This window comes from Mytilus californianus, unplaced genomic scaffold (genome assembly GCF_021869535.1).
Source record: "Mytilus californianus isolate M0D057914Y unplaced genomic scaffold, xbMytCali1.0.p SCAF_11, whole genome shotgun sequence".
Taxonomy (NCBI): Eukaryota; Metazoa; Mollusca; class Bivalvia; order Mytilida; family Mytilidae; genus Mytilus; species Mytilus californianus.
Genome location: NW_026262593.1, coordinates 17014417 through 17038460, shown reverse-complemented (window position 1 = coordinate 17038460; position 24044 = coordinate 17014417). Strand labels below are relative to the sequence as shown.

Here is a 24044-nt window from a genome sequence, read left to right as displayed (position 1 = left end):
TGAAGACAGATCTTTGATAGCTTCTGTTTAATTAATGCAGAACTTTTTTTTAGATTGAGAAGATTTAAAAGTTGACACTTTGTATAGACACCTGTCTGTTGTTTATAAAAATTGTTTACTTTTAGATGTCTTTTGGGTTTTTGTGTCGTCAGGTTGCTGTCTCATTGACACATACCCCACACTTCATTTTATTCATTCTACATGAAAAAGCAGTACACAATCGAAGAAATTGCTACTCTTGAATGGTTAAATCAAAGACCTTGTATTTCAATTACTGTATATTGGGTATTTTTCGCGTGTGTCTAATTTTCGCTTTGTTCGTGGCAGCTAAAGAAACGCGAAAATTTGACCCAGCGTAAATTTCACTGCATATTCCCAGATTTATCATTGTTTGAAAGTTTCATATATTATATTGTTGATTGTCGAGTCTTTTGTGTTGTTCTGTAGATCACAAGAAAGTGTATGCTTAATTAAGATTTCTGTTTCTATTGTAATTAAAATGATTAATCATACATGGCACACCTTTTGACAACACAGCAATCAGTGACAGATTAAAAGATGTTAATTAGCGACTATCTATTGATTGGTGTCATAACATGAACATTTTTCATCTGATGTAAAATAAAAAATAAAAATAAATCACATTTACACGGATATTTGTCTATCTGTAATGACCAAAACCTTCAATTTTTAGCATGCCCCAATGTCTGTACATATTTTATGTTCCTTGAAAGTTCACTGAATTGTGTGTATTTTCGTACTCATACTTATTTGCAATCGACTACCTGTCAGTCAATCAAGTTTACATTTTTAACAATGCAATACAGTTATTTTTCGCGTGTATTTTCCCATTCAGTGAAAATTATACATAGTGAAAATTTAACCTGCCCATTTTGTTATCATATCGTGAAAAAAAGACATGAGAAAAACCTGATATACGGTATTAAACAATTTATAGAACCTGTTAACTTTGGAAGATAAGAGAATAAACATATACTGTAAATTCAGAAATTATTGCGATGTTTTTATTATTGCGAAAAATGCGACAGGGTTATAATCGCAATAATTTAAACTCGCATTTTGAAATATTTTATATGAATTAAACAGGATTTTTCTCAATATCGCAAGAATTAAAATTGCATTTTAGTCTAAAATGACAAAATCGCAATGATAAATGCACACAATAATTTCTGAATTTACAGCAACTTATTAGTATTAAAATGGCATCTAAAGAGTTCCACTAATTTTTGTTATTATAATTCAAGATGTACTGAGTCAACATTTAACAGTTGGGAAAATTCAGCTTTTGCAAGTTGTAGCATGATGACCCCTGTCAGGATTACAACTGTGACTTCTAGTCTGATCTACTGTGACTTTAAAATTCAGCTTTTGCAAGTTGTAGCATGATGATCCCTGTCAGGATAACAAATAAGACTTCTAGTCTGATCTACTGTGACTTTTCTACACAATTTATAGTAGGCTAAATTGTTATCTACCATGTGTACAGACAACAATGAAATGTATTGTAATCAGTGATCTTAAAATTTTCATTTGTATGCAGCATTTTTTTCTGTCTGCTTGGAGGGGCGTCTTCTTTCATATTTGTAAAGATACCATAACAATGGTTAAATGACTGTTTCTGATTTTATAGTTATTGGGAAATAACACCTTTTTTTTTGTTTAAGAGACAGAAGTTTATCCTTGGATACAAACCTGAACTTTGACCTTCTCCTGGTGTAATAATATACTTGACACCCACTCATCATCTTCATCTTCCATGACCTCTTGTCTTGGTCTTTTCCGTGGATTTATTGAATTAGTTAAAATTTTTATTCGCTTCTCCATCATCTCTTCAGCTAAAATTTCACGTTCCCGTAACTGTTCTCTGTAACAACGAAATTTAACATCATTCTTACCAGTTTGAAATAGAAAACGTGTTTATATTGTATTTTACATGATAAAAGTCTGTTAACCAATCTATTTTTAAAGATATTATCAACTTTCCAATGTGATATAATTTAAATATGACTGTGATGTAGCAAGGGATTCTTTGCTTCTCAAAGTTAAACCCATGTTTAAGATGGGCATCTGATTGGCTGATTAAATACATAGCCACATCTGGTTAAAGTGACGACTTTAAATCAAATGCCTCATAATGGGAGACTGTCAGACTTTCTGCAAGAAGAAATCTTACAATTCTTTGAGGGTTTGTTCTGTTCCAAAGCAAATTTGTCCCCATCAAACATACCCTTTCTGTCCAGAGGAAGTCTTCAGTTTCCCCATCATTCAACCCAGTTTACCCACTTTGTAAAACATGCAGATCTAACTACTTAACATAAACCTACTAATAGCGACTGCAGCTACTTTCCAAGGATTATAAAAATGACTGAAAACCTAACATCAATCACGGAAATAATTCTGTGGAGACGACCTCCCCATTAATTGAACTGTAGACATTAAGCAAACACTTTTTCCCTTTATACTACTCACTCATAATCGTTCTCTATTTTAACAATCTGTTCCATCATTTCTTTACACACTTCTTCCCTGATGTCTCGTTCCATCAACAATTTAACACGTTTTTCATCTTTTAGTTTCTCACGCAAACTATCAATGATTCGTACTAGTTCCTATAAAATAAAAAAGTTTCATAATTTTTTCATGAAGAACAACATATGGTTTTGTGACATTTTTTATGTACTATATGATGAAATAAACATGCATTTAGTATCTTCTAAGCTGGCATTGCTAATTTTAGAATAAGAATGGTGTAATAGTAAAAAAAAATTCTTTTATTTATGATCATTAAGACTTTGTCAAGTAATGGTGGTTTTACCAGCTCTGTGGAAATGTTTCTACTTAAAATGTTACTGTGGGTTCATTTATTTGTTCGTGGGTACCAATTTCTTTGGATCAAGAAAAAATAGTATTTTCGGTGGATATTTGATTTCGTGGTTTTACAAAATTCTGCATACAAGCCTATAGAACATATGTACTTGAACATGTTAAAAATTCGTGGTTCAACCTATACCCATGAAAAACTGGTATCCCACGAATAATAATGAATCCACAGTACTTCATTTGTCTTAATGATAAGTTAGAATAATAATGAATCCACAGTACTTCATTTGTCTTAATTATAAGTTAATATCTTTTAAAATGACAAAGATATAGCTATTCACATACAACCAAACCCCAATTTTCTAAATTACACTGTTGTGATACCTTAAAATAGTAGAAATAAATGGTAAATCTATGCAATTCCAATAAAAGCATAGACATTTCATTGATAATTTTAAACAGTAAAAATATTGAAGTCATTCATTTAACCCTGACATGTAACATCTGGCCTTTCTAATCATGAGTTTAAAACATTCTATATCTAAAATTATCATAATTACAGCCGATTCAGAATCATCCATAGAATCCGAGTCCATATCATCATCAAAATCATCCTCAGGCAATGGAATCTGCTGTCCACGTTTCAGGGCAGAGTTCATCAGTGACATGTCAGCTGCACCTGAAAAATCACAAGCTCTTCATTTTAACAAATCTGTGTGACCAAAGAATTTTACAAATAAAGAAATACTTGTGATTTTTATAATTTCATTAAATGGATGATTGTGTCTTGAAATAAAAGTTATCTGATAATCATTGCAATTTATCTGAAAGCACATCCACTCTCATTTAAAAGTGTCATTTTTTACCAGCTCTTACCAAATCCCCCGACTTCTGAAAAAGAGAGCTATACCCTCCTTTACTACAAGTATAAGTATTCTATAAACAGGAATGAAGAGTGATGAACATGCCTCACACACTTTAACGCATGCTCACATGAAGCTTGATCCCAAATTTCAGGAACCTCTGATTTGTAGTTTTGTCATAAATGGGACTAAAATTGCATAGGAGAGATGGACAGAGGCAAAGCAGTATACCCCTCAACTTCAGAGGAGAGTTATAAATAAAAAGGCAAAATAAATGAAACGACTTAAATAATTGATTAAAATCATCCATAATAATGCTGCTTACATCTGCGATGTAAGCATGTCAGCAAGTTAATGGGAAAAGTTGAAATTTTTGGAATGATAACTGTCCAACTCTTGAAATAAGCTGTTATTTGGTTAATATATGTAATATTATTATCAATTTCTGGTTAACACTGTAGTAAACCTGTGATCCTGGTTAATACTAAAACACACCTGGTGTAGCCCATGGAATTGATGGTCTGGGGACTTTAGGAGGAGGTGCAGATTTCAGTCTCTTCTTTGGCGGTGGTTCTGGTTTCTGAACAACCACAACCTACAATCACACAATGAAGATATAAGTATTTATTTGACAACATTTTGTGTGTACATATTTAACAGGTTTGACAATATATACAGTATAATAATCCTACATCTATTTAATTCTGAGGAGGACTATATAAATTAACCCTCTTGACCTTCTGGGCTGAACACAACTATAATAAAGTTCTTTTAATTTGTCTTTACATGATTTTTTCATAGATCATAGATGTGTTTTGATTATAGGTGTTGTTGGGTTGCTGTCTCGTTAACCTTTACCAACATCTTCTCTTATAGCCTTTCATCCATTTCACAAATGTGTCATGAAAAATCGATTGCTGTGTCTCTAAAGTGTGTTTTTTGTATAAAATTAAAAAAGGTGACATATGAACAATAGTGGTGTTGCTATATTGTCAATGCAACTTTATTGTAAGATAAAAGTTGGCCAGTTAAGTGATTTATCTTTAGTAAGTGTAAGCAACAACCACTAAATAATTGTTTAGTATAGCCCTACCTGTTTTGCTACAGCAGAAAATTTGAAGACATGTAAAGTTTCATCAAACATACTGGCACATTGGTTCACATTGACAATCATGGCGGCTTTTCCTCTGCCAGAGAAAAAATTCTGGAACAATCTTGTCAACTTGCTGTCCCTAAATGGTATCAGCTGGGTTTTATCTCTATAAACAGTGTGTTAAATTTTACTTTATAATACAAAACATTATTAATTATTTCATTGTTGATTTTTTTCCTGAAAATCATGTCTATAGTGTGTTATACCATATTTAAAGCTTTAACAGAGTACCATATGAATGTACATTTTAATGAAACAGCCACAATTTCTTTGGTTTCAATCTTTAAACACAAGGTGGTTTTTTTTAATCTGTGTTGTTCTACTGACTCAAAAAAAGAATCTAGACTGTTTGTGAAATGTTGATACCTCTGTCTTAAAGTACCAATCATATGTAATTTTATGTGTGGTTAATTTGTCTTACTGAATTATAACCAATGTCATCGTTTATCATACAAGTTATTACTGAGATACCACACCTATAATTACTTACTGAAAAACGAGGATTACATATTGTATTGCTGCAATGCATGTGAAGAACATCACAATGATGTTTTTTTTATCAAGACTAGGAAGCAAATGGAACATTAAACATGCCTTTCAAGTACAAAAAAAAATGTCTTCCTGTTGGTGTTTAGTTTATTAAATTTGTTCGTATTCTTGCACTTATTTAAAGTTCTTACAACTATATCAACATCAATTTAAGATATAAATGTGAAATAAAGACATACTCATCTGTACTTACTTGTGATGCTGATTATTCCGTAGTGCTTCAATACATCGTCCAAGTGTCATCAATGAGGTATTTATATTACCTGCTTCCTTCAGTCGATCACCTTTACTCTGAGTTTTAGAGTGTCGTTCTGAACCAGCCAGATCACAAAGGGACAACCTGTACAAATATCAATATACATTTTCTTAGTCACAAATATCAATATAGACTTTCTTAGTCACAAATATAAATATAAACTTTCTTAGTCACAAATATAAATACATGTATATATACTTTCTTAGTCACAATATAAATATAGACTTTCTTCATCACAAATATCAATACAGACTTTCTTAGTCACAAATATCAATACATACTTTCTTAGTCACAAATATCAAAAATCATATTATATTCTATGCTTATTAAAAGAATAAGTCCTCAGCCCTAAGCTTAACCTCACATGGTTTAACTCAGGGAGCCAGTTTTATCTACATGCTGACAAGAGACAGCTATCTGTGAGCAAGGATAAAATCATCATTGGACTGATACGTGTTATAACATAGTAAATCTTCAATCAATAGACCTCCAAACAACCTCTTGGTTAACAGCTTTTTAAAACTACATCCAGCTTAATTAAATAATTAAATGCAATTAAGGTTTTAATATTTTTTTAGGATTTTCTACTCATCACTAATTACTCCAGATTTTTTTTTCATTTCCAATTTTTACCTTACATTTAACATGTTTAATAAGAACCTAGAAACAGGTGTTGTCAGATAACTGAGTCATATATCCTTGATGTCCATAACTGAATACGAAGTTATCACAATCGTTTTTGCCATGATTCGCTGGCAAAATGTCACTGATACTATAATTTGCTAAAAATGTTGTTTAAATTCAGATTTAAAATTGTATGTGAATATGAACCAACAAAATAATCCATCGAGATTAAAATATAAGAGTTTGTAGGGAAATTTTTTTTTTTTAAGTAGACAGACACATATAGCTTCAGGATGAATCAGTCATAATGATTTATACATTCTGTAAACAAAGCTAGTATGATTGTTGTTGTATATTTAAAGGCATCATTTGGTTTACGGAAGACTCAAAATAAAAAGTCCTCAGCCCCAAGCTGAACCTCACATGGTTTAAATTAGGGGCCGGTTTTATCTACATGCTGACCAGAGACAGCTATCTGTGAGCAAGGAAAAAATCATCATTGGACTTAACACAGTAATTCTAAATTCAAGAGAGAGCTACAGACATCTTTGTTAACAGCTACATTAAATTACATCCAGCTAAACTTAATTAGTGCCAATAAGGTTTTATCTATTGAGGATTATAGTCACTCCAAATATATTTGTTTTCATTTCCAATTTTATCTAATATTTACTTTCATCAGATATATTAGATTTAGAATGTGAATATGCACAAACAAAAATAGCTTTCGAGATTAAAATATAAATCAAAGTTAGTTAAATAGATTGACAAATATTCTACCAAAATATTTTTTTCCTGAGGAAACAGTCATAGTGTATTTCCAATTTGCAAACAAAGCTAGTATAATTGTTGGAACAAATTAAACAAAATATTATTCTGATGTATGAACTATACTTCGTGTCAAAAACCTATAAACATAACTGATGTAAGATTTTACATTTTTGTTAATTTTTGTTTCTAGCAATATTCAGGATCATTTTGTTGTTAAATTTTCATTAGTTTCCCCTTCTATATTTCATGTTTTGCATAAGTCATCAATTGTGCAATGACATTTATATTACGAGTTTCAAAAATTCTCTGGCTGGGATTAAAATATGAAGATTTAAAAAAAATTCTAAAATCTTTATCATTAGTATTCCAACTTATTCAGATGTTAAAGTACATGGAATATTTTCTTTATTCAACCAAAGAATAACTTTTAAGTACTTACATGCTGACACGTGCATGGTTTGGATTTCCTTTGTCAACTACTCGTAAAATCTTGATGTTAAAAATACAATGACTGAAATATAAATGAAGCTCACATTTTATATACAATTCATAAAATGCTTTACAATATCCAACTACTGAACCTGACATGAAAAACACTATATAAAAATACTGGCACTTTTGTTACATTTATGTTCGAAGCAGGTTAAATGTAATTTCCATCAACAAAATAATCTGGTCATTGATTGCAGAGTGAAAGACAAAATGGGTGGTAAAAATAATGCCCTTTGATAACGTATTTAAAGCTATACATGTATATCTTATCAAATTTCTATGTAGTCATGTTGTGCTACTGTAAACTTGTATGCTTCTTTCTCATGAAATATTGGTAATATTGACATAAAAAACTCGAAATTTCACATTTAAGGTTATGATTTTATTCATGTACAATGCTCACTAAAACAGCCAAAGACTGCGAAAAAGTTAAAAAGACAAAATTCTTGTGGTTTTCATTTTTATTTTATATGAATTTTAAGTGATGTAAGACAGCTATGTATACGTAAATGAAAGATACTCTAAAATCTTCAAATTGGACTGTGAAAATCATAAATTGCATAAAACTCTTATAATGTGTGTCACTGTGTATTTAAAATGATGTTTGAAAGACAACAATTTCAAACAAATACTACTAAATTTCTAACAGTTTGCCAAAATAAAACAATACCAAGATAAAGACAGTTAGTTGCATTTTAACCAGGAAATATAAATTACTAGACTGATATTAATTATTTTTTATATCAGTGCATACAATTTAAAAGTTATTGTAGTTGCAAACCTTCTTGATGACTGATGATTTAGTTTAGTAACTGCTGTACGTAGATTTTTCTGTCCCACAGTTAGTAAGTTGTAAGCTTCATCAGCTGATGTTACATGGATCTCTTTTAAACCTAAAACAGCATTGATTATAACTTGTAAAATACATGGTTAATGCATAAAAATAGAAATGACAAGTGAATCTGTGAGTTACTGCTCACTAATGATACCCCCGCCCGCTAAAAGCATAAGGTAAACAGGAAGTTGTTGAGTGATGAATCTGAAAACACATCACACATTATAGCTGACTCATATAAACCCTGAAACCAAATTTCAGAAATCCTTGTAATGTAGTTCCTGAGAAAGATGTGACGAAAAATATTCACGGGACGGACAAACTGACAGAGGTAAAACAGTATACCCCACGTTTTTAAAGCGGGGGTATAATAAAAATGTTCATTTAGGCTTGCACTTGTTCAATTTGGTTCATGCATCAATTGACAAATTGTAATTGATTTACACTGTTGTCTTCTCTGAAAACAAGTATATCTACTTTATTTGAACTTTGGTGGATAGTTGTCTCATTGGCAATCATACCTCATCTCCTTATTTTAATATATATATTATATATGTCAATTTTGTTTGTTTGTTCATGTGGTAATTTTAGATATTTTTCAATTGTTGCAAGTTTTATGTATACATAAAAATTAATGGATTGATTGCTGCTTGCTACAAAGACAAATCCTTCTATTATTCAGATTTACCAATAATATCTTCTTTAAAATTTTATTTTCAGTTTAGGCTAGGTTAAAGCTTTAAAATTAGCCAAGAAAAAAATGGGGTCACAACCTTTTTTTTTCGATTTCAAACAACCTCTGTTTCGTGGAATTTGGAAATCAGGACTTGTAGTTATTAGCAGTGTAATATCTTATAAAAATTCTGTATCACATAAAAGTTGTTTGTTTTGTTAACCTTGTTGTTACTAGAGATTACATTATTGATATTATCATCTTCTGAGGGACAAATGATAATGATGAGTTGCTATAATAATTTTCCTGTCTTTTTGATGGTGAAATTTCCATAAAAAAATCAAGTTAAAAAAAATTGACCAATTGTTTTCTTGATGAAAATTCAATAGAACATGCAGTTTGTTATTAAACAAAATAAAGAAATAAAAACATAGGGCCACCGTACTGGAAAAAGAGATATTTCCGAATAGACTTTATTCATTTGAATTGAAGGGAAAACATTTTCGCCAATTCTGAAAGCTACGTTGAAAGACGTTTAGGCTGATTTTGCAATGTTTTCACAGGTTATGGACAATTCAATTCCTGTTTATTTGCTACTTTGTTGCTTGTTTGTTATCAATTACACTAAATGAACATTTATATACACATGAAGGTAGTTAGTTTTTAGCATAGACAAGTAATTTAAAAGTGGTAAGTCGAAAACAATGCATTGTACGAATACCTATGATGAAAATTTTGATTTACTTTGAATAGGAATGTTTATTTTTGAAAGGAAATTCCTTTTTAAACATGTTTAACAACGAATATTTTTTTGTATATAATATGTGAACAGCGATGTAAAGGTACTAATTTTATGAATAAAGATTTGTAACTCTTCTTACCTCTAATATATGGACTACCATTTCTATCGTCACTCAGTCGTAGAACAGGCCTTCGTGTGGTTTTCTTCTTAGGTATTGGTTCCAACAAATCAAATATCTGTTCATTATAAATTTCAGCAAAACTGACCCAAACTGAGAATTTCATAAGACCTTGGTCTTCTACATTTACTGCTGCTTCCTCACGAACACGGTTCTCTAGGTCAGAAAATACTTCATCTAACGAATCTTAAAAAGAAAACAGCACCGTTATTTTATTGACACCTTTATATAGACAAAATTTTCCAGGAGGGAATATACATTATTTAGTGAATCTAAAACAGAGAAAACTGCATTGTTAAAGATGCCATTACTCAAAATTTTTCAGGTAAATAAATTTATTCTTTTATTGTGAAGGAAACAATATTATTGTTAATCATGCTTTTTTCAGAACATAGGTCATTGAATGAATATTTCTGAAGATCCAGTAAGTAAATAAGGTAGAATCTCCTAAAAAACTTGTTAAAAGTTCTTATAGAAATATAGGACATAAAATTAAAGTACACGATTAGAAAACAAAGAAAAATGTATGTGAAAGTTTCTTTATAGACTAGACATGTATTTACTGCAGTGTATATATATACCTTTGGATGTTCTACCAGCAGGACCATATGACACATTAGAACTCTCTGAACATGTAGTAGTATTAGTTATAATTGACATATCTGAGGCATCATCACCAAGAAGGCTCATCACATCAGGTTCCTGTAAAATAAAGTCAGGTTTCAAGATTTTAATTTGTACTAATAAGATATGACACACCATTTAAAGCTAACCTTCTACATTTACTACTTAAATTAAAGAACCTTAGTGAGTGCGCTCACATACCCCACACTGTCACTGGAGAAACAAGAGTGCACACGCTGAAATGTCTCGCCTTCTTTACTAATCATTGATATTATGTTGATAGTCCTAAATATAAAGCTTTATTACAACTGTCACATAAACTTAACATTAACCAAGTAAACTAAACATTGACCAATGAACCATGAAAATGAGGTCAAGGTCAGATAAACCATGCTAGGCAGGCATGTACAGCTAACAATTCTTTCATACAACAAATATAGTTGACCTATTGCTTATAGTTTAAGAAAAACAGACCAAAACACAAAAAACTTAACACTAAGCAATGAACCTTGAAAACCTTGAAAATGAGGTCAAGGTCAAATAAAACCTGCGTGACTGACATATAGATCATATAATATTTCCATACACCAAATATAGTTGAACTTTTTCATATAGTATTAAAAAATAAGACCAAAACTCAAAAACTTAACTTTGACCACTGAACCATGAAAATGAGGTCAAGGTCAGATGACACCTGTCAGCTAGACATGAACACCTTACAATCATTCCATACACCAAATATAGTAGACCTATTGCATACAGTATAAGAAAAATGGACCAAAACACAAAAACTTAACTATAACCACTGAACCATGAAAATGAGGTCAAGGTCAGATGACACCTGCCAGTTGGACATGTACACCTTACAATCATTCCATACACCAAATATAGTCGACCTATTGCATACAGTATAAGAAAAACAGACCAAAACTATAACCACTGAACCATGAAAATGAGGTCAAGGTCAGATGACACCTGCCAGTTGGACATGTACACCTTACAATCATTCCATACACCAAATACAGTAGGCCTATTGCATACAGTATAAGAAAAACAGACCAAAACACAAAAACTTAACTATAACCACTGAACCATGAAAATGAGGTCAAGGTCAGATGACACCTGTCAGTTGGACATGTACACCTTACAGTCCTTCCATACACCGAATATACTAGACCTATTGCTTATAGTATCTGAGATCTGGACTTGACCACCAAAACTTAACCTTGTTCACTGATCCATGAAATGAGGTCGAGGTCAAGTGAAAACTGTATGACAGGCATGAGGACCTTGCAAGGTACGCACATACCAAATATAGTTATCCTATTACTTATAATAAGAGAGAATTTAACATTACAAAAAATGTTAACTTTTTTTTCAAGTAGTCACTGAACCATGAAAATGAGGTCAAAGACATTGGACATGTGACTGACGGAAACTTCGTAACATGAGGCATCCATATACAAAGTATGAAGCATCCAGGTCTTCCACCTTCTAAAATATGAAGCTTTTAAGAAGTTAGCTAACGCTGCCGCCGCCGCCGGATCACTATCCCTATGTCAAGCTTTCTGCGACAAAAGTCGCAGGCTCGACAATAAAATAACAGTAAGAAAAAAAAAATTGAATCATAATTTCCTGTCAATATGCACATCTATGTAGTATGTCCTTATTATCTACAAAGTTTCATGAAATTCTGTTGTGTGGTTTCAGAGGAGTAGCGATGACAAACTGTTGCAGTAGTATATTGAAGCAAATAAGTTCAAAGGGGCATAACTCCTCGAAAAAAATTGAATCGTAATTTCCTGTCGATATGCACATCTGCATAGTATGTCCTTATTATCTAAAAAGGTTTCACGAAATTCTGTTGTGTGGTTTCGGAGGAGTTGCGATGACAAACTGTTGCAGTAGTATATTGAAGCAAATAAGTTCAAAGGGGCATAACTCCTAAAAAAAATTGAATCGTAATTTCCTGTCGATATGCACATCTACATAGTATGTCCTTATTATCTAAAAATGTTTCATGAAATTCTGTTGTGTGGTTTGAGAGGAGTTGCGATGACAAGAAACAGGACTGACGGACGGGTCAAAAACATTATACCCTGCGCAAAAAATAAAAAGAACAGACCCCCAAAATAATTTTTTTAACCTTGAAGTCCCCTACATTACTTATTAAGCACCTAAGCATCTTAGCATTCCATACCAAGGAAGAGAACAAGGACATTTGAGGAGATGGAAACATGCATGGAGCACCAGTGTCCAAGCTTTTTTTTCCTTAGGGCTGTTCCATTAAAACATACATTGTACCCAGGGAAGGCACTTTGCAAACAGAGTGACCACCCATAGAAGCGATTTTAGAGTCCTGCATACATCTAAACCCATACAATACAATATTTCATACCCATCCATAGTGGCAAATTTAAGTTGCTTTCCCTGGGTCCCATGTATGTTTTTATGGAACAGCCCTTATTATTTTCACGGTAAGTCTTCATTTATTTATGTAGATGCCTGGATGATTCAGTGTGCAACTGCCTCACTGTATATCCAATAGACTTATTGAATCAGTTTTAAATCATGATAAAATTTCATATCAGCATTTCATTCCAGACCAGTTAAGCAGTTAGAACGCTTCTGATCTGATTTATTCCCTGTGTACTGTTAAAAGTCATTATTTCATGTGTTTAAAGGATTCTGCGAAATATATTTCACTGCATTATTATAACATTTCGTTTAAAAGTGCAATTTTCCAAAGACTTTTATAGTAAATTTTGAAATATAGTTAACTAAAAGTGAATCAAGATTTCAGTTTTAGGTAAGATTTTTGAACTGAAACCATGCAGTTGTCAAAATAATATCGTTCAATTATTGAAATTTAAAAGAATAAAAGGGAAGATTTCTCAACAACAACTCATCAGGCCTACATAAGTGCCTTTAAAATATATGACTGCCAAACATACATCAAATGTAACCATCTTCAATGTCCTCTCCTTTATTTTTATTTCTTGTGCTGCTTGATCTGACGACAGTCTAGTTACATCCATAAACATCTTAGGCTTCAGATTATTATTAGGCCACTGTTTACCATTTATACTGTTAAACAACACATCTAGAGCTCGTGGTAAAATTCCTGCATCTTTAGGTTTTCCTGAAATTGTAAACTGTTCATTAGATTGGCAGATGCAGACAGACATCAATCACTACATGCACTATATCAGTTAAACTTTGAATGACTGGCAAAAAAGATTACCTGTAGTTTCAGTTACCTACCAGTTGAGATCAGAGTTATCAACAACAAAAATTTGTCAACAAATCGGATTGAGATTGTGTTTTGGAATATACCGGTATTTCTAAAGTTTAAGGTGTAGATATTGTGTAACTTTTCATGTTTCTGTTGAAATTAATGTAATTTGTTTTACACAAATTTTTTTATTTGTCTTTAAAACATTCCTAAGTCATGTAAGTAAATCCTTTTTGGATTTAAGTCAACAGCATAAGCTAGATATTGACCATTTCATATAATTTTCTCCTTGAACAACAGAAAAAACACCTTAATGTAAGACAAATTAATAATGTATATTGAAATATGCTTAACATTAAAACCAATCTTTGAAGGCAGATCTCTGATGACAAGAATGCATAATTTCTTTGCAAAGTCCAAAAACTCTTTTTGTTTTCATCTTTTCCACTAGGCTTTTAATCTAACAAAACTAATGGTCCCAGAAGTATAACTTTCTTTAAATTGTTAGGTTATTGAACTTTTTATTTCTGAAAAATTCTGGATAGGTCCTTGATGAAAATCCTTGGAGCCAAAAGTTGTTGGGTATGAGGAAAAATTTATAATTTGTGAGAAATCACTCTCATATGAGATTAAGTGAAACTATCATTTTGTTCAAGAAGTGAATATATGCTGCTTTCATTATTTCATTAAAATAAATGTGAAGGTTGATATTTCAGTTTATTACTTTATATTGTTTTTATTTTATTCATTACTGTTTGTCTTGAAAAATTTGAAAAAAACTAGTAGGAAATTATATGAAACTGTGTAAAAATCTCATTCCCTTATTTCAAGATTTACAGCAACAGTGTCAAAAACGTGCCTAACCTGTTCTTACAAGAATAGCATATAAATGTTGTTGTAAAACTGATTTTGCCTGACATAGTAGATGATACATTAAAACCCATAGTTACCTTGAATTGTGTATGTTTTCCCAGAACTTGTTACACCATAAGTAAACACTAAACAATTCTGTCCATCAATAAAGTCCTTAACAAGACCAAGCATTGTTTCATTAAAAAAGTCCTTCTGTGTTGTTACTGAATCAAAAATTCTGGAAAATTTAAATTTATGAGTAGTCTTTCCTAGACCATGTGTACAGTTTTTAAATGTATGGGATTCCTTTGGTGCATGTGTGGCTACTGTATGCTCATCTTCAATCGTCAGACATTTCTGAAAAATAATGATATTGAATGCATGGATTAACAAAAGTAGTTTACATGCAACAAAATAACAACAAAAGATATCCAAAAGTCAGATTTGACAATCCGGTAACAAAATCACTACTTTTTGATTATGTAAATGATGATAAAAACTGAACTTTAACTTGAATGTATTGTTTTATTTAAAGACTGCATTGCATTGCATAAACACAGGAATCCTTGAGAATAATGCAATTGATAGAGTCTGAACTTCTCATTCTATTCTTATTCATTGAGGTTACATATTTGGCATAATTGATTATATGAAGCTTTATTTCACTAAGGTCGAAAAAAAAACACATGTGTATCTGTGTAACTTGACTGACCCTTTTTTTTAATGTCATTTTTTAACAAGCACTAATGACTATTAAGTTAGACTGTTTCCCGTGTTGAAACCAGTTAAATATCTTGGATAAAAAAGCCAAGTAAACCACAGCTTGATTCCTCGTACAGGTTTTAAATAACTTTGTGTGTGTTCTACTGGTACAGAACAGTATACCTGGTCTTCCTTGCTATCTACTTCTTCTTCTGAGAAAGGCCTAATCCTGAGATAACATTTCATGTGTTCAGAGATCTCCACAGGTGTATTGGTGCTCTCCTCGTCAAACAAAATCCTCTTCTTGGGATTCCTGAAGGAGATATCATCGTCTTGAGCAGTGTCTCCAAACACAACATCTGAATGCAATCTTGTCCTTCCTGCCATTGTTTATTTATCTTCTTACTGAAAAATAAATCTTCCTGTTGATTCTTGTTAGGTTATCTTAATATGTACATAGATAGTAATTTAGTGTAACTGTTGAATTCAAATTCCATAATTTTATCTGTAATCATAATAATTATACACAAAATGCCAATAATGGAAATGTACAAGTAATAGAGTTTTGAATAAATTAAGTATATATTGTACTTCATACTATTTTATTTCAAGTTTCAATGTGTTTTCAAATTTCCTCCTCCTGCATCAAATTAGAACTAATTCACTTATTAACCTATTTTTTTACATTATATCCAGCATGTACATAAAATAATTAATAATCAATATAAATGGGTTTGCAATCATTTCATCTTTTGAAAACTCACTTTCTGGTTATCTGTGTGTTAAGGTATGAAACCACTAATTCATAGCCCCATTGCTTTCTATGTTAAATTCTGCAATTTCAAGCATAAATGGCTACTTTGTCTTAAGTTCAAATAAAGTGGCACTTATTTCACAACAAAGTAATCCTTTGTTCATCAATTCATACCTTGATCATCAATTATGAGATGGCAAAAAGATAATTTAATCACTTGAGCACTTAAATTTTATGAATAGAAATTTTCAATAGAAGTGAACATAATTCAGTTATGGTCAGTTACACCTGTAGCATGCAGCTTGGTCAATTGATTCATAAACAAAAGATTTGAATGTTTTTGAGTTCTAGAAAAAACAAGGCTTCACTTAGGCCAAAAAAAAATATATGTCTGTTTACGGTTACCCGACCGACCCTAACATGCCTAGTCATTTTATTTCCGTCGTAAAGTGAAAAATAAACTGAACTCTTGTCAAAAGTGAAATTAGTGTTGCAAATAATATAAATCAATTGCCTGATACATCCAAATGTTCACAATCGTGAATATGACAGCTGTTTTAAGGAAATTCTCAACTCGTGTGATGAAATAAACACTTTGCCGCCATTTTTTTCCAACCAATTACCAAAGGAAATAATCCAATCATTAAAAATATGGGTAAACTCAGACCATGACAAGACAAAACGGCATGACTCAAAAAATAAAATACCGACCTACCTACCCTATTTTTTAAAAGTCTGTAACCTTAAACAGACATATATATTTTTTTGGCCTTTTTCATGTTTTGTTGTTCCTGAAAGTGGAATACTTTATTTACAAATACCAATGATGCAGTTAAACAGCCCTTTTGTAAATTTCATGCCATAAATTGAAATAGAACCATGTGCAAAACAGTGTAGCCGAGACCATTGATTGGCGCGCTGAAATATCCCATTGACTGGGTCAGATTAGGTGAACGTTCGTCTGTAACGCCCACAACTCCCGACGTATTTATTATAAACATTTAAACTGTGGGGTTGCCAAAGGGTCTCAGTATATATACGAACTACAGTGCACAGTATATTATATACATATTTTATTTGCGATCATAAAATGTACGAAGTCGTCCATTACTATGTAAATTGGGTCGATTAAAAAAAAAGCTGAATATGTTTCTGTTGCCAAAGGTTTTTCACAAGTATAGTAGTTAGCAGAAAAGATCATCAAACTATACATTTTATACTGAACTGCGGCCAAGCTTAGCGAAAGGTCGTGCAACATAATCGGTCAAACAAACTTTATTAGATTAACTCGTTAAGGAACGATCGTTTTCATTGGTCAATTCAAACCTTCGACCTCACACCTGCGAAAATAGAACACGCGTACTATAAAGCTGAATGGACTGATCAGTATTCACGTAGCCGGTCAAGGTCGTTAAAAACTTCCATCGTCATATTCACGTACATGATTGTGTTCTTGATTATCCCATGGCAATTCTAGCTTTTATACATGTGCATGTAAAATTTTCAACTTTAATCTTAACAGTCACGTCGAAATATTTAATTCAACTGTCTCCTCTCAATTGGTTCTGGATTAAGGGAGCTACCATTTTATTTTGATTGGGGGTGGGGGACTTGGATGAAACATTTTGTCCTGCATTTTTTTTAGTTGTTATCTCTGTCCTGTCTTTCTATTTTTCAGTCTGTTAGGTCCTGACTATATTTATTAGTTTATCCTGATTTTTTTAAATAAATTGTCATCCTGCCTTTTTTTGTCAAGTTGCTCACCCAGCCTTATCTTTTATTCAATGGATTTGATGAATTAACGTTGTACATGAAATGAAACCGTACTTAACTACAAAAATAACCAAATTACATACTAAAGATATTGCTCGATTTTTATAGTAAATGGGTTTGTGTTATAAACTGTCATGTTCATTATTCATATTCTTTCATAAGTTTTAGGATAGTGTGATTTTTTTTACTGATTTAGTTTACTTGATTTTGAAAAAAAAATCCCGAAATTCTAAGTAAATTCAGAACATGTAACCAGCCATGCTTTGTTTAGAGAAAAAATGGAGATGGCAAACCATGGCACAGTGGAAGGAAATGTACTTTATAAACTCCAGCGATATACTTTCTTAATTTATAATTAACTGTTTTGCTATCCTCGGTTGAAAATTATATATTGTAAATATTTAAATAGTTGCATAGAAAACAATCAGTTTTAAACAGTGTGGTTATTCACTAAATGTATTGATAAAAGGTGACTCCATTTTTGTACATACTTTTACAGTAGTCATCCTTAATTTCTTAATATTTCGTTTATAAGTTTATCATACATGTATTTCATTTTAATACGCACCCATGCCACACGTTACTTTGGCGGATAGTTCAACAATGTTACGCAAAGCTCAGTTCTTACGGTATGAAATTAAAGGATAAATTTTCAATCAATTTAAATCGAAAACAGTACATTTATATAGTTCCTTATAAACTACGACATTTCTCACAAGTATTTATTTATTTTTTAGTTCCACACATGCAAAAATAAAATCTTCGCCGATGAAACATTTCAAACCTTTTTACACCAACATGCCTTCACTGAATTCATTTGAATTTCGTGGTGACCATGATAGTACATTGCATAGTACATCTATATTCACGTGCACACATGATACGATCTTTCGGGGACAATTTGCTCGTTTATGACACGTCATTTCTGAAATGACCAAACGCTTAGCTACTTTATTTTCGTTTTATAGCATTAAACAATAAAAGAGGAATGTGCAACCCATCATAAATTTGAAATGGATCAGTATTATGAGATCCTTATTAAAAATAACTACGACATTGTCAGGATAATACAGTACACACAGAGAGGATGTAATCTCATACTCCCAACACTGATTCTGGTGTAACACAGTGTCACACTGTGAAACACAGATTTCTCTCCCAAAAAACACCAAGTAATTACTCCCATCTGGGAGGGTTTTATGACCTGTTGATTGCAGGTAAGAGTAATAAAAATCAACAAAGCACGACTGCATGGTCTGACAGTGACATAATTACATGTCAACTATTCTCTCACTTCTTCCTATTTCAATCATTTCCTATTTAGTTTTATTTCTGAAAGCTATAAAAAAAGGTTAACGAAATGATTTTTAAAATTTTTATACAAATATGTATTTTTAGATTGGAAAATTATTTACATTCTTTCATAATCTCATAATCAAGAATGGCAACTTGATATTTACAATAAGTTGTATTCATAGTCAATGATAGTCAGTTTAAACATATAGATATTAGTATATACATGGTTTAAAAAATAATAGTAATGATACAAAAAAAAATAATGAATAAAATAAAATAATGTAGATAAATTACATATATATATATTATATTTATATAATCTTCCTTTATTTCTTATCATTTAAATTTAGAAAAAACGATTGAATAAATTCAATTAAAATATATGTCTTTATTTTCTATTAATAATACTCCACTTACAGGTGATGTTTTGTTTGTTTTTGTATGTTTCTTAGGTATGAAAACCCAACACTGTCAGAACAAATGCTGAATATAATTTTAATAAATAAAGTTGTACAGGATTCTTTAATAAAATCAGATTATAATATGTCTCTGATTAAATTTAATAAATCTCACACTTTTTATCATTTTTGTGACTGTCATTTAATGACAGGAAACACAAGAAATGTTTATTGTAGTCATCAACTACTGGCACACTTCAAAGGTAATCATAGCAATAAAAATCATGTTGTTGGGAGAAACCACACCAAGGTAATAAACAATTAAGGAGTTTTAGGGAGGAATTACTCCAAGTTTCTCCCAATTTCCTCCCAAGATTTGGAGAGAGTTGCTGGAGTTTCTTGGTGTGACACCAAGTTTTTACACAGTGTAGGGAGTATGAGATTACATCCTCTCTGTGTGTACTGTAACCTAGCGTCAATATGAAAGAAATTAAAGTGGTTCATACATTCATCCGTATAAAAACGGCACATGTATTTTATTTTATCCTTATATTTTTCATAGTGCGGTACAAGTGCTGCATGCATAAAGAATATTAATTTACTTAACACAAATTATTAGTATAATATTTCGACCCCACTATTTGAAATTCACAAAATACTTATTTAATTATTTCGACCAAAAATCATTGTTTTTTACGTTCGTAGTAACGTAGTACATTCCATTGTCGGTCACCTGTGTCAATTCACGTGCACACTACAATTGTTGTTGTATCTTTCGGCCAATGAAATGAGACGTTACAAGTTGTTTGTTTGTGATACGCCAGAATGTTATCAATGAATTATCAATCGCTAAACTTGACTGCATTTCAGTGTTCAAAAACGTAAATGCAAATTTCACAAGGCTTGATCCAAATAGCCTTTTTACTGTCTAATAACTTGCAAGTACGAAAAAGACAGGAAAGAAGTATATTTTGTCTATATGTTTTGTGTTTGCACACTTTTTAAAGTTGATCATGCATTCGTTCTAAAATAAAATTTTGACCAGATAAAAGTTAAAAGATGACATAATTGGACAACCGCAATTGTTAAATCGCTTTGACGTCCGAAAAAAAGATAATAATCAACACATCCATTGTAACTTTTAAAGCCAGTTAAATCCTTTTTTGCTGAAATAACGTCCGATATCATAAAAATTCATTATCAAAACATAACAAAAACACAAGTAAAGAACGTTTAAGTATTCAATATAAATCAAAACACAAAGGTTATTCCTGATTAGTTTTTCGAATTATTTTATTTAGGCGTTGAGACCCTTTGGTGACCCCACAGTTTAAATGTCTATAATAAATACGTCGTGAGTTGTGGGCGTTACAGACGAACGTTCACCTAATCTGACCCAGTCAATGGGATATTTTAGGCGCCAATCAATAGTCTCGGCTACACTGTTTTGCACATGATTCTAGAAATAGGAAGTCCCTGTAAACTGGTATTTTTTTAACACCAGAAAACTGGGATGTTACCTGAAAACAGGGAATACCACACTTTTCCTAACTCGTGCCCAACCTGGTTAATAGATATAAACTTGAAGGAAATTGTATGCTGTTTATGATGTTTTCAAAAAATTCTAACATCAAAAAATTATCGTAAGTTACACAAAAATGTTCATTACTTACAAGTATTTTTCTCGTAAGATTTCTATGTGAGATAAGTCCTTGAAAAAAATGAAAACTGGAATAGAATCTGCAAATATATATGGTCAGATCATATGTTTTCGTAGTCATATGAATTCGTACTATGCATGCTTTTTCAATGGAAATTGTGATGTCACAATGCATTTTTAATCTAGCACGAAAACCCATGAGACGAGGATATTTGGGTATTGGGTCCGTTCGCCCTAATTACATGTTTGCCCTGAGTCCGTTCACCCATAGAGTCGTTCGCCCTGGGTCTGTTCACCTTAATTTTTATAAAAAAAATAATATCAATGGTTTAATTTAAAATTTTGTAATCTTATTCAGATATTTAAACGGTAAATATTAATCAAAGCACTGTAAGCGCTGTAGGCAGTTAACCAAAAACCAAGGCAAACATAATTATGAAAACTGTGGCTATGTTGCTTCATTTTTTTTAAGATTTAAAAGAACAAACATTAAACATTCATATATTGTGCATTTATGTTCATTTAATGAATTAATTATTAAGGCAAATAATTCATATTTTATCAAGGTTTTCCAAAGCAATGCATATATCAAGTATATTTTTAATGGTCATGTGTCTGCAGTGGTACAAGTTCGAAATGATTGCAGTTGTTCTAGTTGATAGTTAACGTTGGTATTAGTTGACTGTTAGTAGTTCAAGTTGACTTAGTACGAGCTTGTAATAGTATGCATGGACTTGCTTCCCTGGAAAGAAAACTGAGTTTGTGTTCTACAGTGCAAAAGTTATGAGACACAAATCAGACAAATGTTTACTACTACGGGGATCAAAGGTGAGGTCTGACTGACCTGCCCATAGTAAATGTAAATAACCCCCGCCTTCACCCCAAGTCCATGATGTCTAAGTTTGGAATAAAATGACAGGTGATTATAATAAAGTTGGTCAAACATTCTTGGGCTTGAAAGATATGTTTTCTTTAAAATGAGCCATATTAAAATGAAATTTTTTATAGAACCAGAAATTATTCAAAATATAATTAAGGTAAATTCTTTAAACCTACTCATTTTTTGCATCAATAAAATTTTATAATAAACAAGAAATAATTGTAACAGAATGCTGTTACGAAGTCTCCCAAACAAAGCTCCCATAATTATTCATTCCCATGGTCGCCTGACATTGGGCAAAGTCTAGTACACATTGATTAGGTCTAGTAAAGTGATATGCATATGTGATGCCTATGAGATTGACCTTGTATGTCATTCAAATCTGTTTGAAATGACGAACAGGAATGAATATGGTTTAGGAGTTGGTATCTCAAACTTTTACAAGTTCTTAAAACACACACAAGAGGGGATGGGGTGACCTTAGGGACTACCCCTATATTTCATTTGATTTTTTATGTTGTCCCATACATGAATATATATATATGGTTTAGGGGTGGGGATCTCGGCCGTTATCAAGTTTTCAAACAGGAGGGGGTGGGGTGACCCCAGTGACTTCCCCTATATTTCATTTGATTTGTTATATTGCCAAATACATGAGTATATATGGTTTAGGGGTGGGGATCTCATCTGTTTCCAAGTTATCAAACAGGACAATATTTCATTTGATAAGTTCTGCTGTCCCATACATGAATATATATGGTTTAATTTAGAGGTCGGGATCTCGACTGTTTCCAAGTTCTCAAACAGGAGGGGTGGGGTGACTGCAGGGACTCCCCTATATTTCATTTGATTTGTTATATAGTCCCATACATGAATATATATGGTTTCGGGGTGAGGATCTCGACCGTTTCCAAGTTCTCAAACAGGATGGTTTACAGTGACCATAGGAGCTGCCCCTATATTTCATTTGATTTGTTAAATTGTCCCATACATGAATATATATGGTTTAGGGTGGGGATCTCGACCGTTTTCAAATTCTCAAACAGGAAGGGGTAGAGTGGCTCCAAGCACTCAACCTATATTTAATATGATTTGTTATATTGTCCCATACATGAATATATATGGTTAAGGGGTGGGGATCTCGACCGTTTCCAAGTTCTCAAACAGGAGGGGTGGGGTGACCCCCAAGGACTCCCCCTATATTTCATTTCATTTGTTATATTGTCACATACATGAATATGTATGGTTTATGGGATCATTATTTTTTTGTATGCTCCAATGAACAAATTATGTCTTTAAGAGAAAGGTATATACCTACATATTACACACAAAATCCTTCTCAATTGAAACTTACTGGTCTATTATCACACTGTAACGTGCCACTGATAACAAAAGTGTGCATGTTTCTAAGACATATTGAAAAAATATTTTCATAATACAAAGCATGTTACAATAACTTCATATCCACGTTGCAATTAAGAATTTTGCAAACAAATCAACCAAATATGGTTTATTTCAATTTTATTGTATGATATCACTTATTTATTTATTGTGTGTCTTGCTTGTAAATGTATAAGTATATATGTAATTGTTAATGTATAATTGTTATCCTCTTGTAGCACCATACGTGTGCTTAAGTTTAAATAAATTGTCTTGTCTTGTCTTGGGATCTTGACCGTTTCCAAATTCTCAAACAGGAGGGGTGGGGTGACCGCAGGGACTCCCTCTATATTTCATTTGATTTATTATATTGGCCCATACATGAATATATTTGGTTTAGGGGTGGGGATCTCGACCATTTCAAAGTTCCCAAACAGGAGGGTTGGGGTGACCCCAGGGACTCCCCTGTATTTCATTTGATTAGTTATATTGTCCCATACATGAATATATATG

The 24044-nt window shown here is 31.9% G+C and overlaps 1 protein-coding gene across 2 annotated transcripts in view; it reads right to left on the bottom strand.

Moving 5' to 3' along the window:
- LOC127719676 (kinesin-like protein KIF20B) overlaps positions 1 to 15790 on the bottom strand; it is a 55710-nt gene extending 39920 nt beyond the window's left edge. For both annotated transcript variants that reach the window (XM_052225912.1, XM_052225913.1), the window contains exons 1-13: positions 15574 to 15790; positions 14787 to 15045; positions 13556 to 13743; positions 10559 to 10679; positions 9939 to 10163; positions 8331 to 8442; positions 7497 to 7568; positions 5600 to 5746; positions 4798 to 4963; positions 4200 to 4299; positions 3402 to 3520; positions 2491 to 2630; positions 1714 to 1885 (exon numbers count right to left, since the gene is read on the bottom strand). In XM_052225912.1, coding sequence (XP_052081872.1) covers positions 1714 to 1885; positions 2491 to 2630; positions 3402 to 3520; positions 4200 to 4299; positions 4798 to 4963; positions 5600 to 5746; positions 7497 to 7568; positions 8331 to 8442; positions 9939 to 10163; positions 10559 to 10679; positions 13556 to 13743; positions 14787 to 15045; positions 15574 to 15777 — 2025 coding nt within the window. In that variant the 5' untranslated portion in view covers positions 15778 to 15790. The remainder of the gene's footprint in view (positions 1 to 1713; positions 1886 to 2490; positions 2631 to 3401; positions 3521 to 4199; positions 4300 to 4797; positions 4964 to 5599; positions 5747 to 7496; positions 7569 to 8330; positions 8443 to 9938; positions 10164 to 10558; positions 10680 to 13555; positions 13744 to 14786; positions 15046 to 15573) is intronic.
- Between the last annotated feature and the right edge of the window lie 8254 nt (positions 15791 to 24044).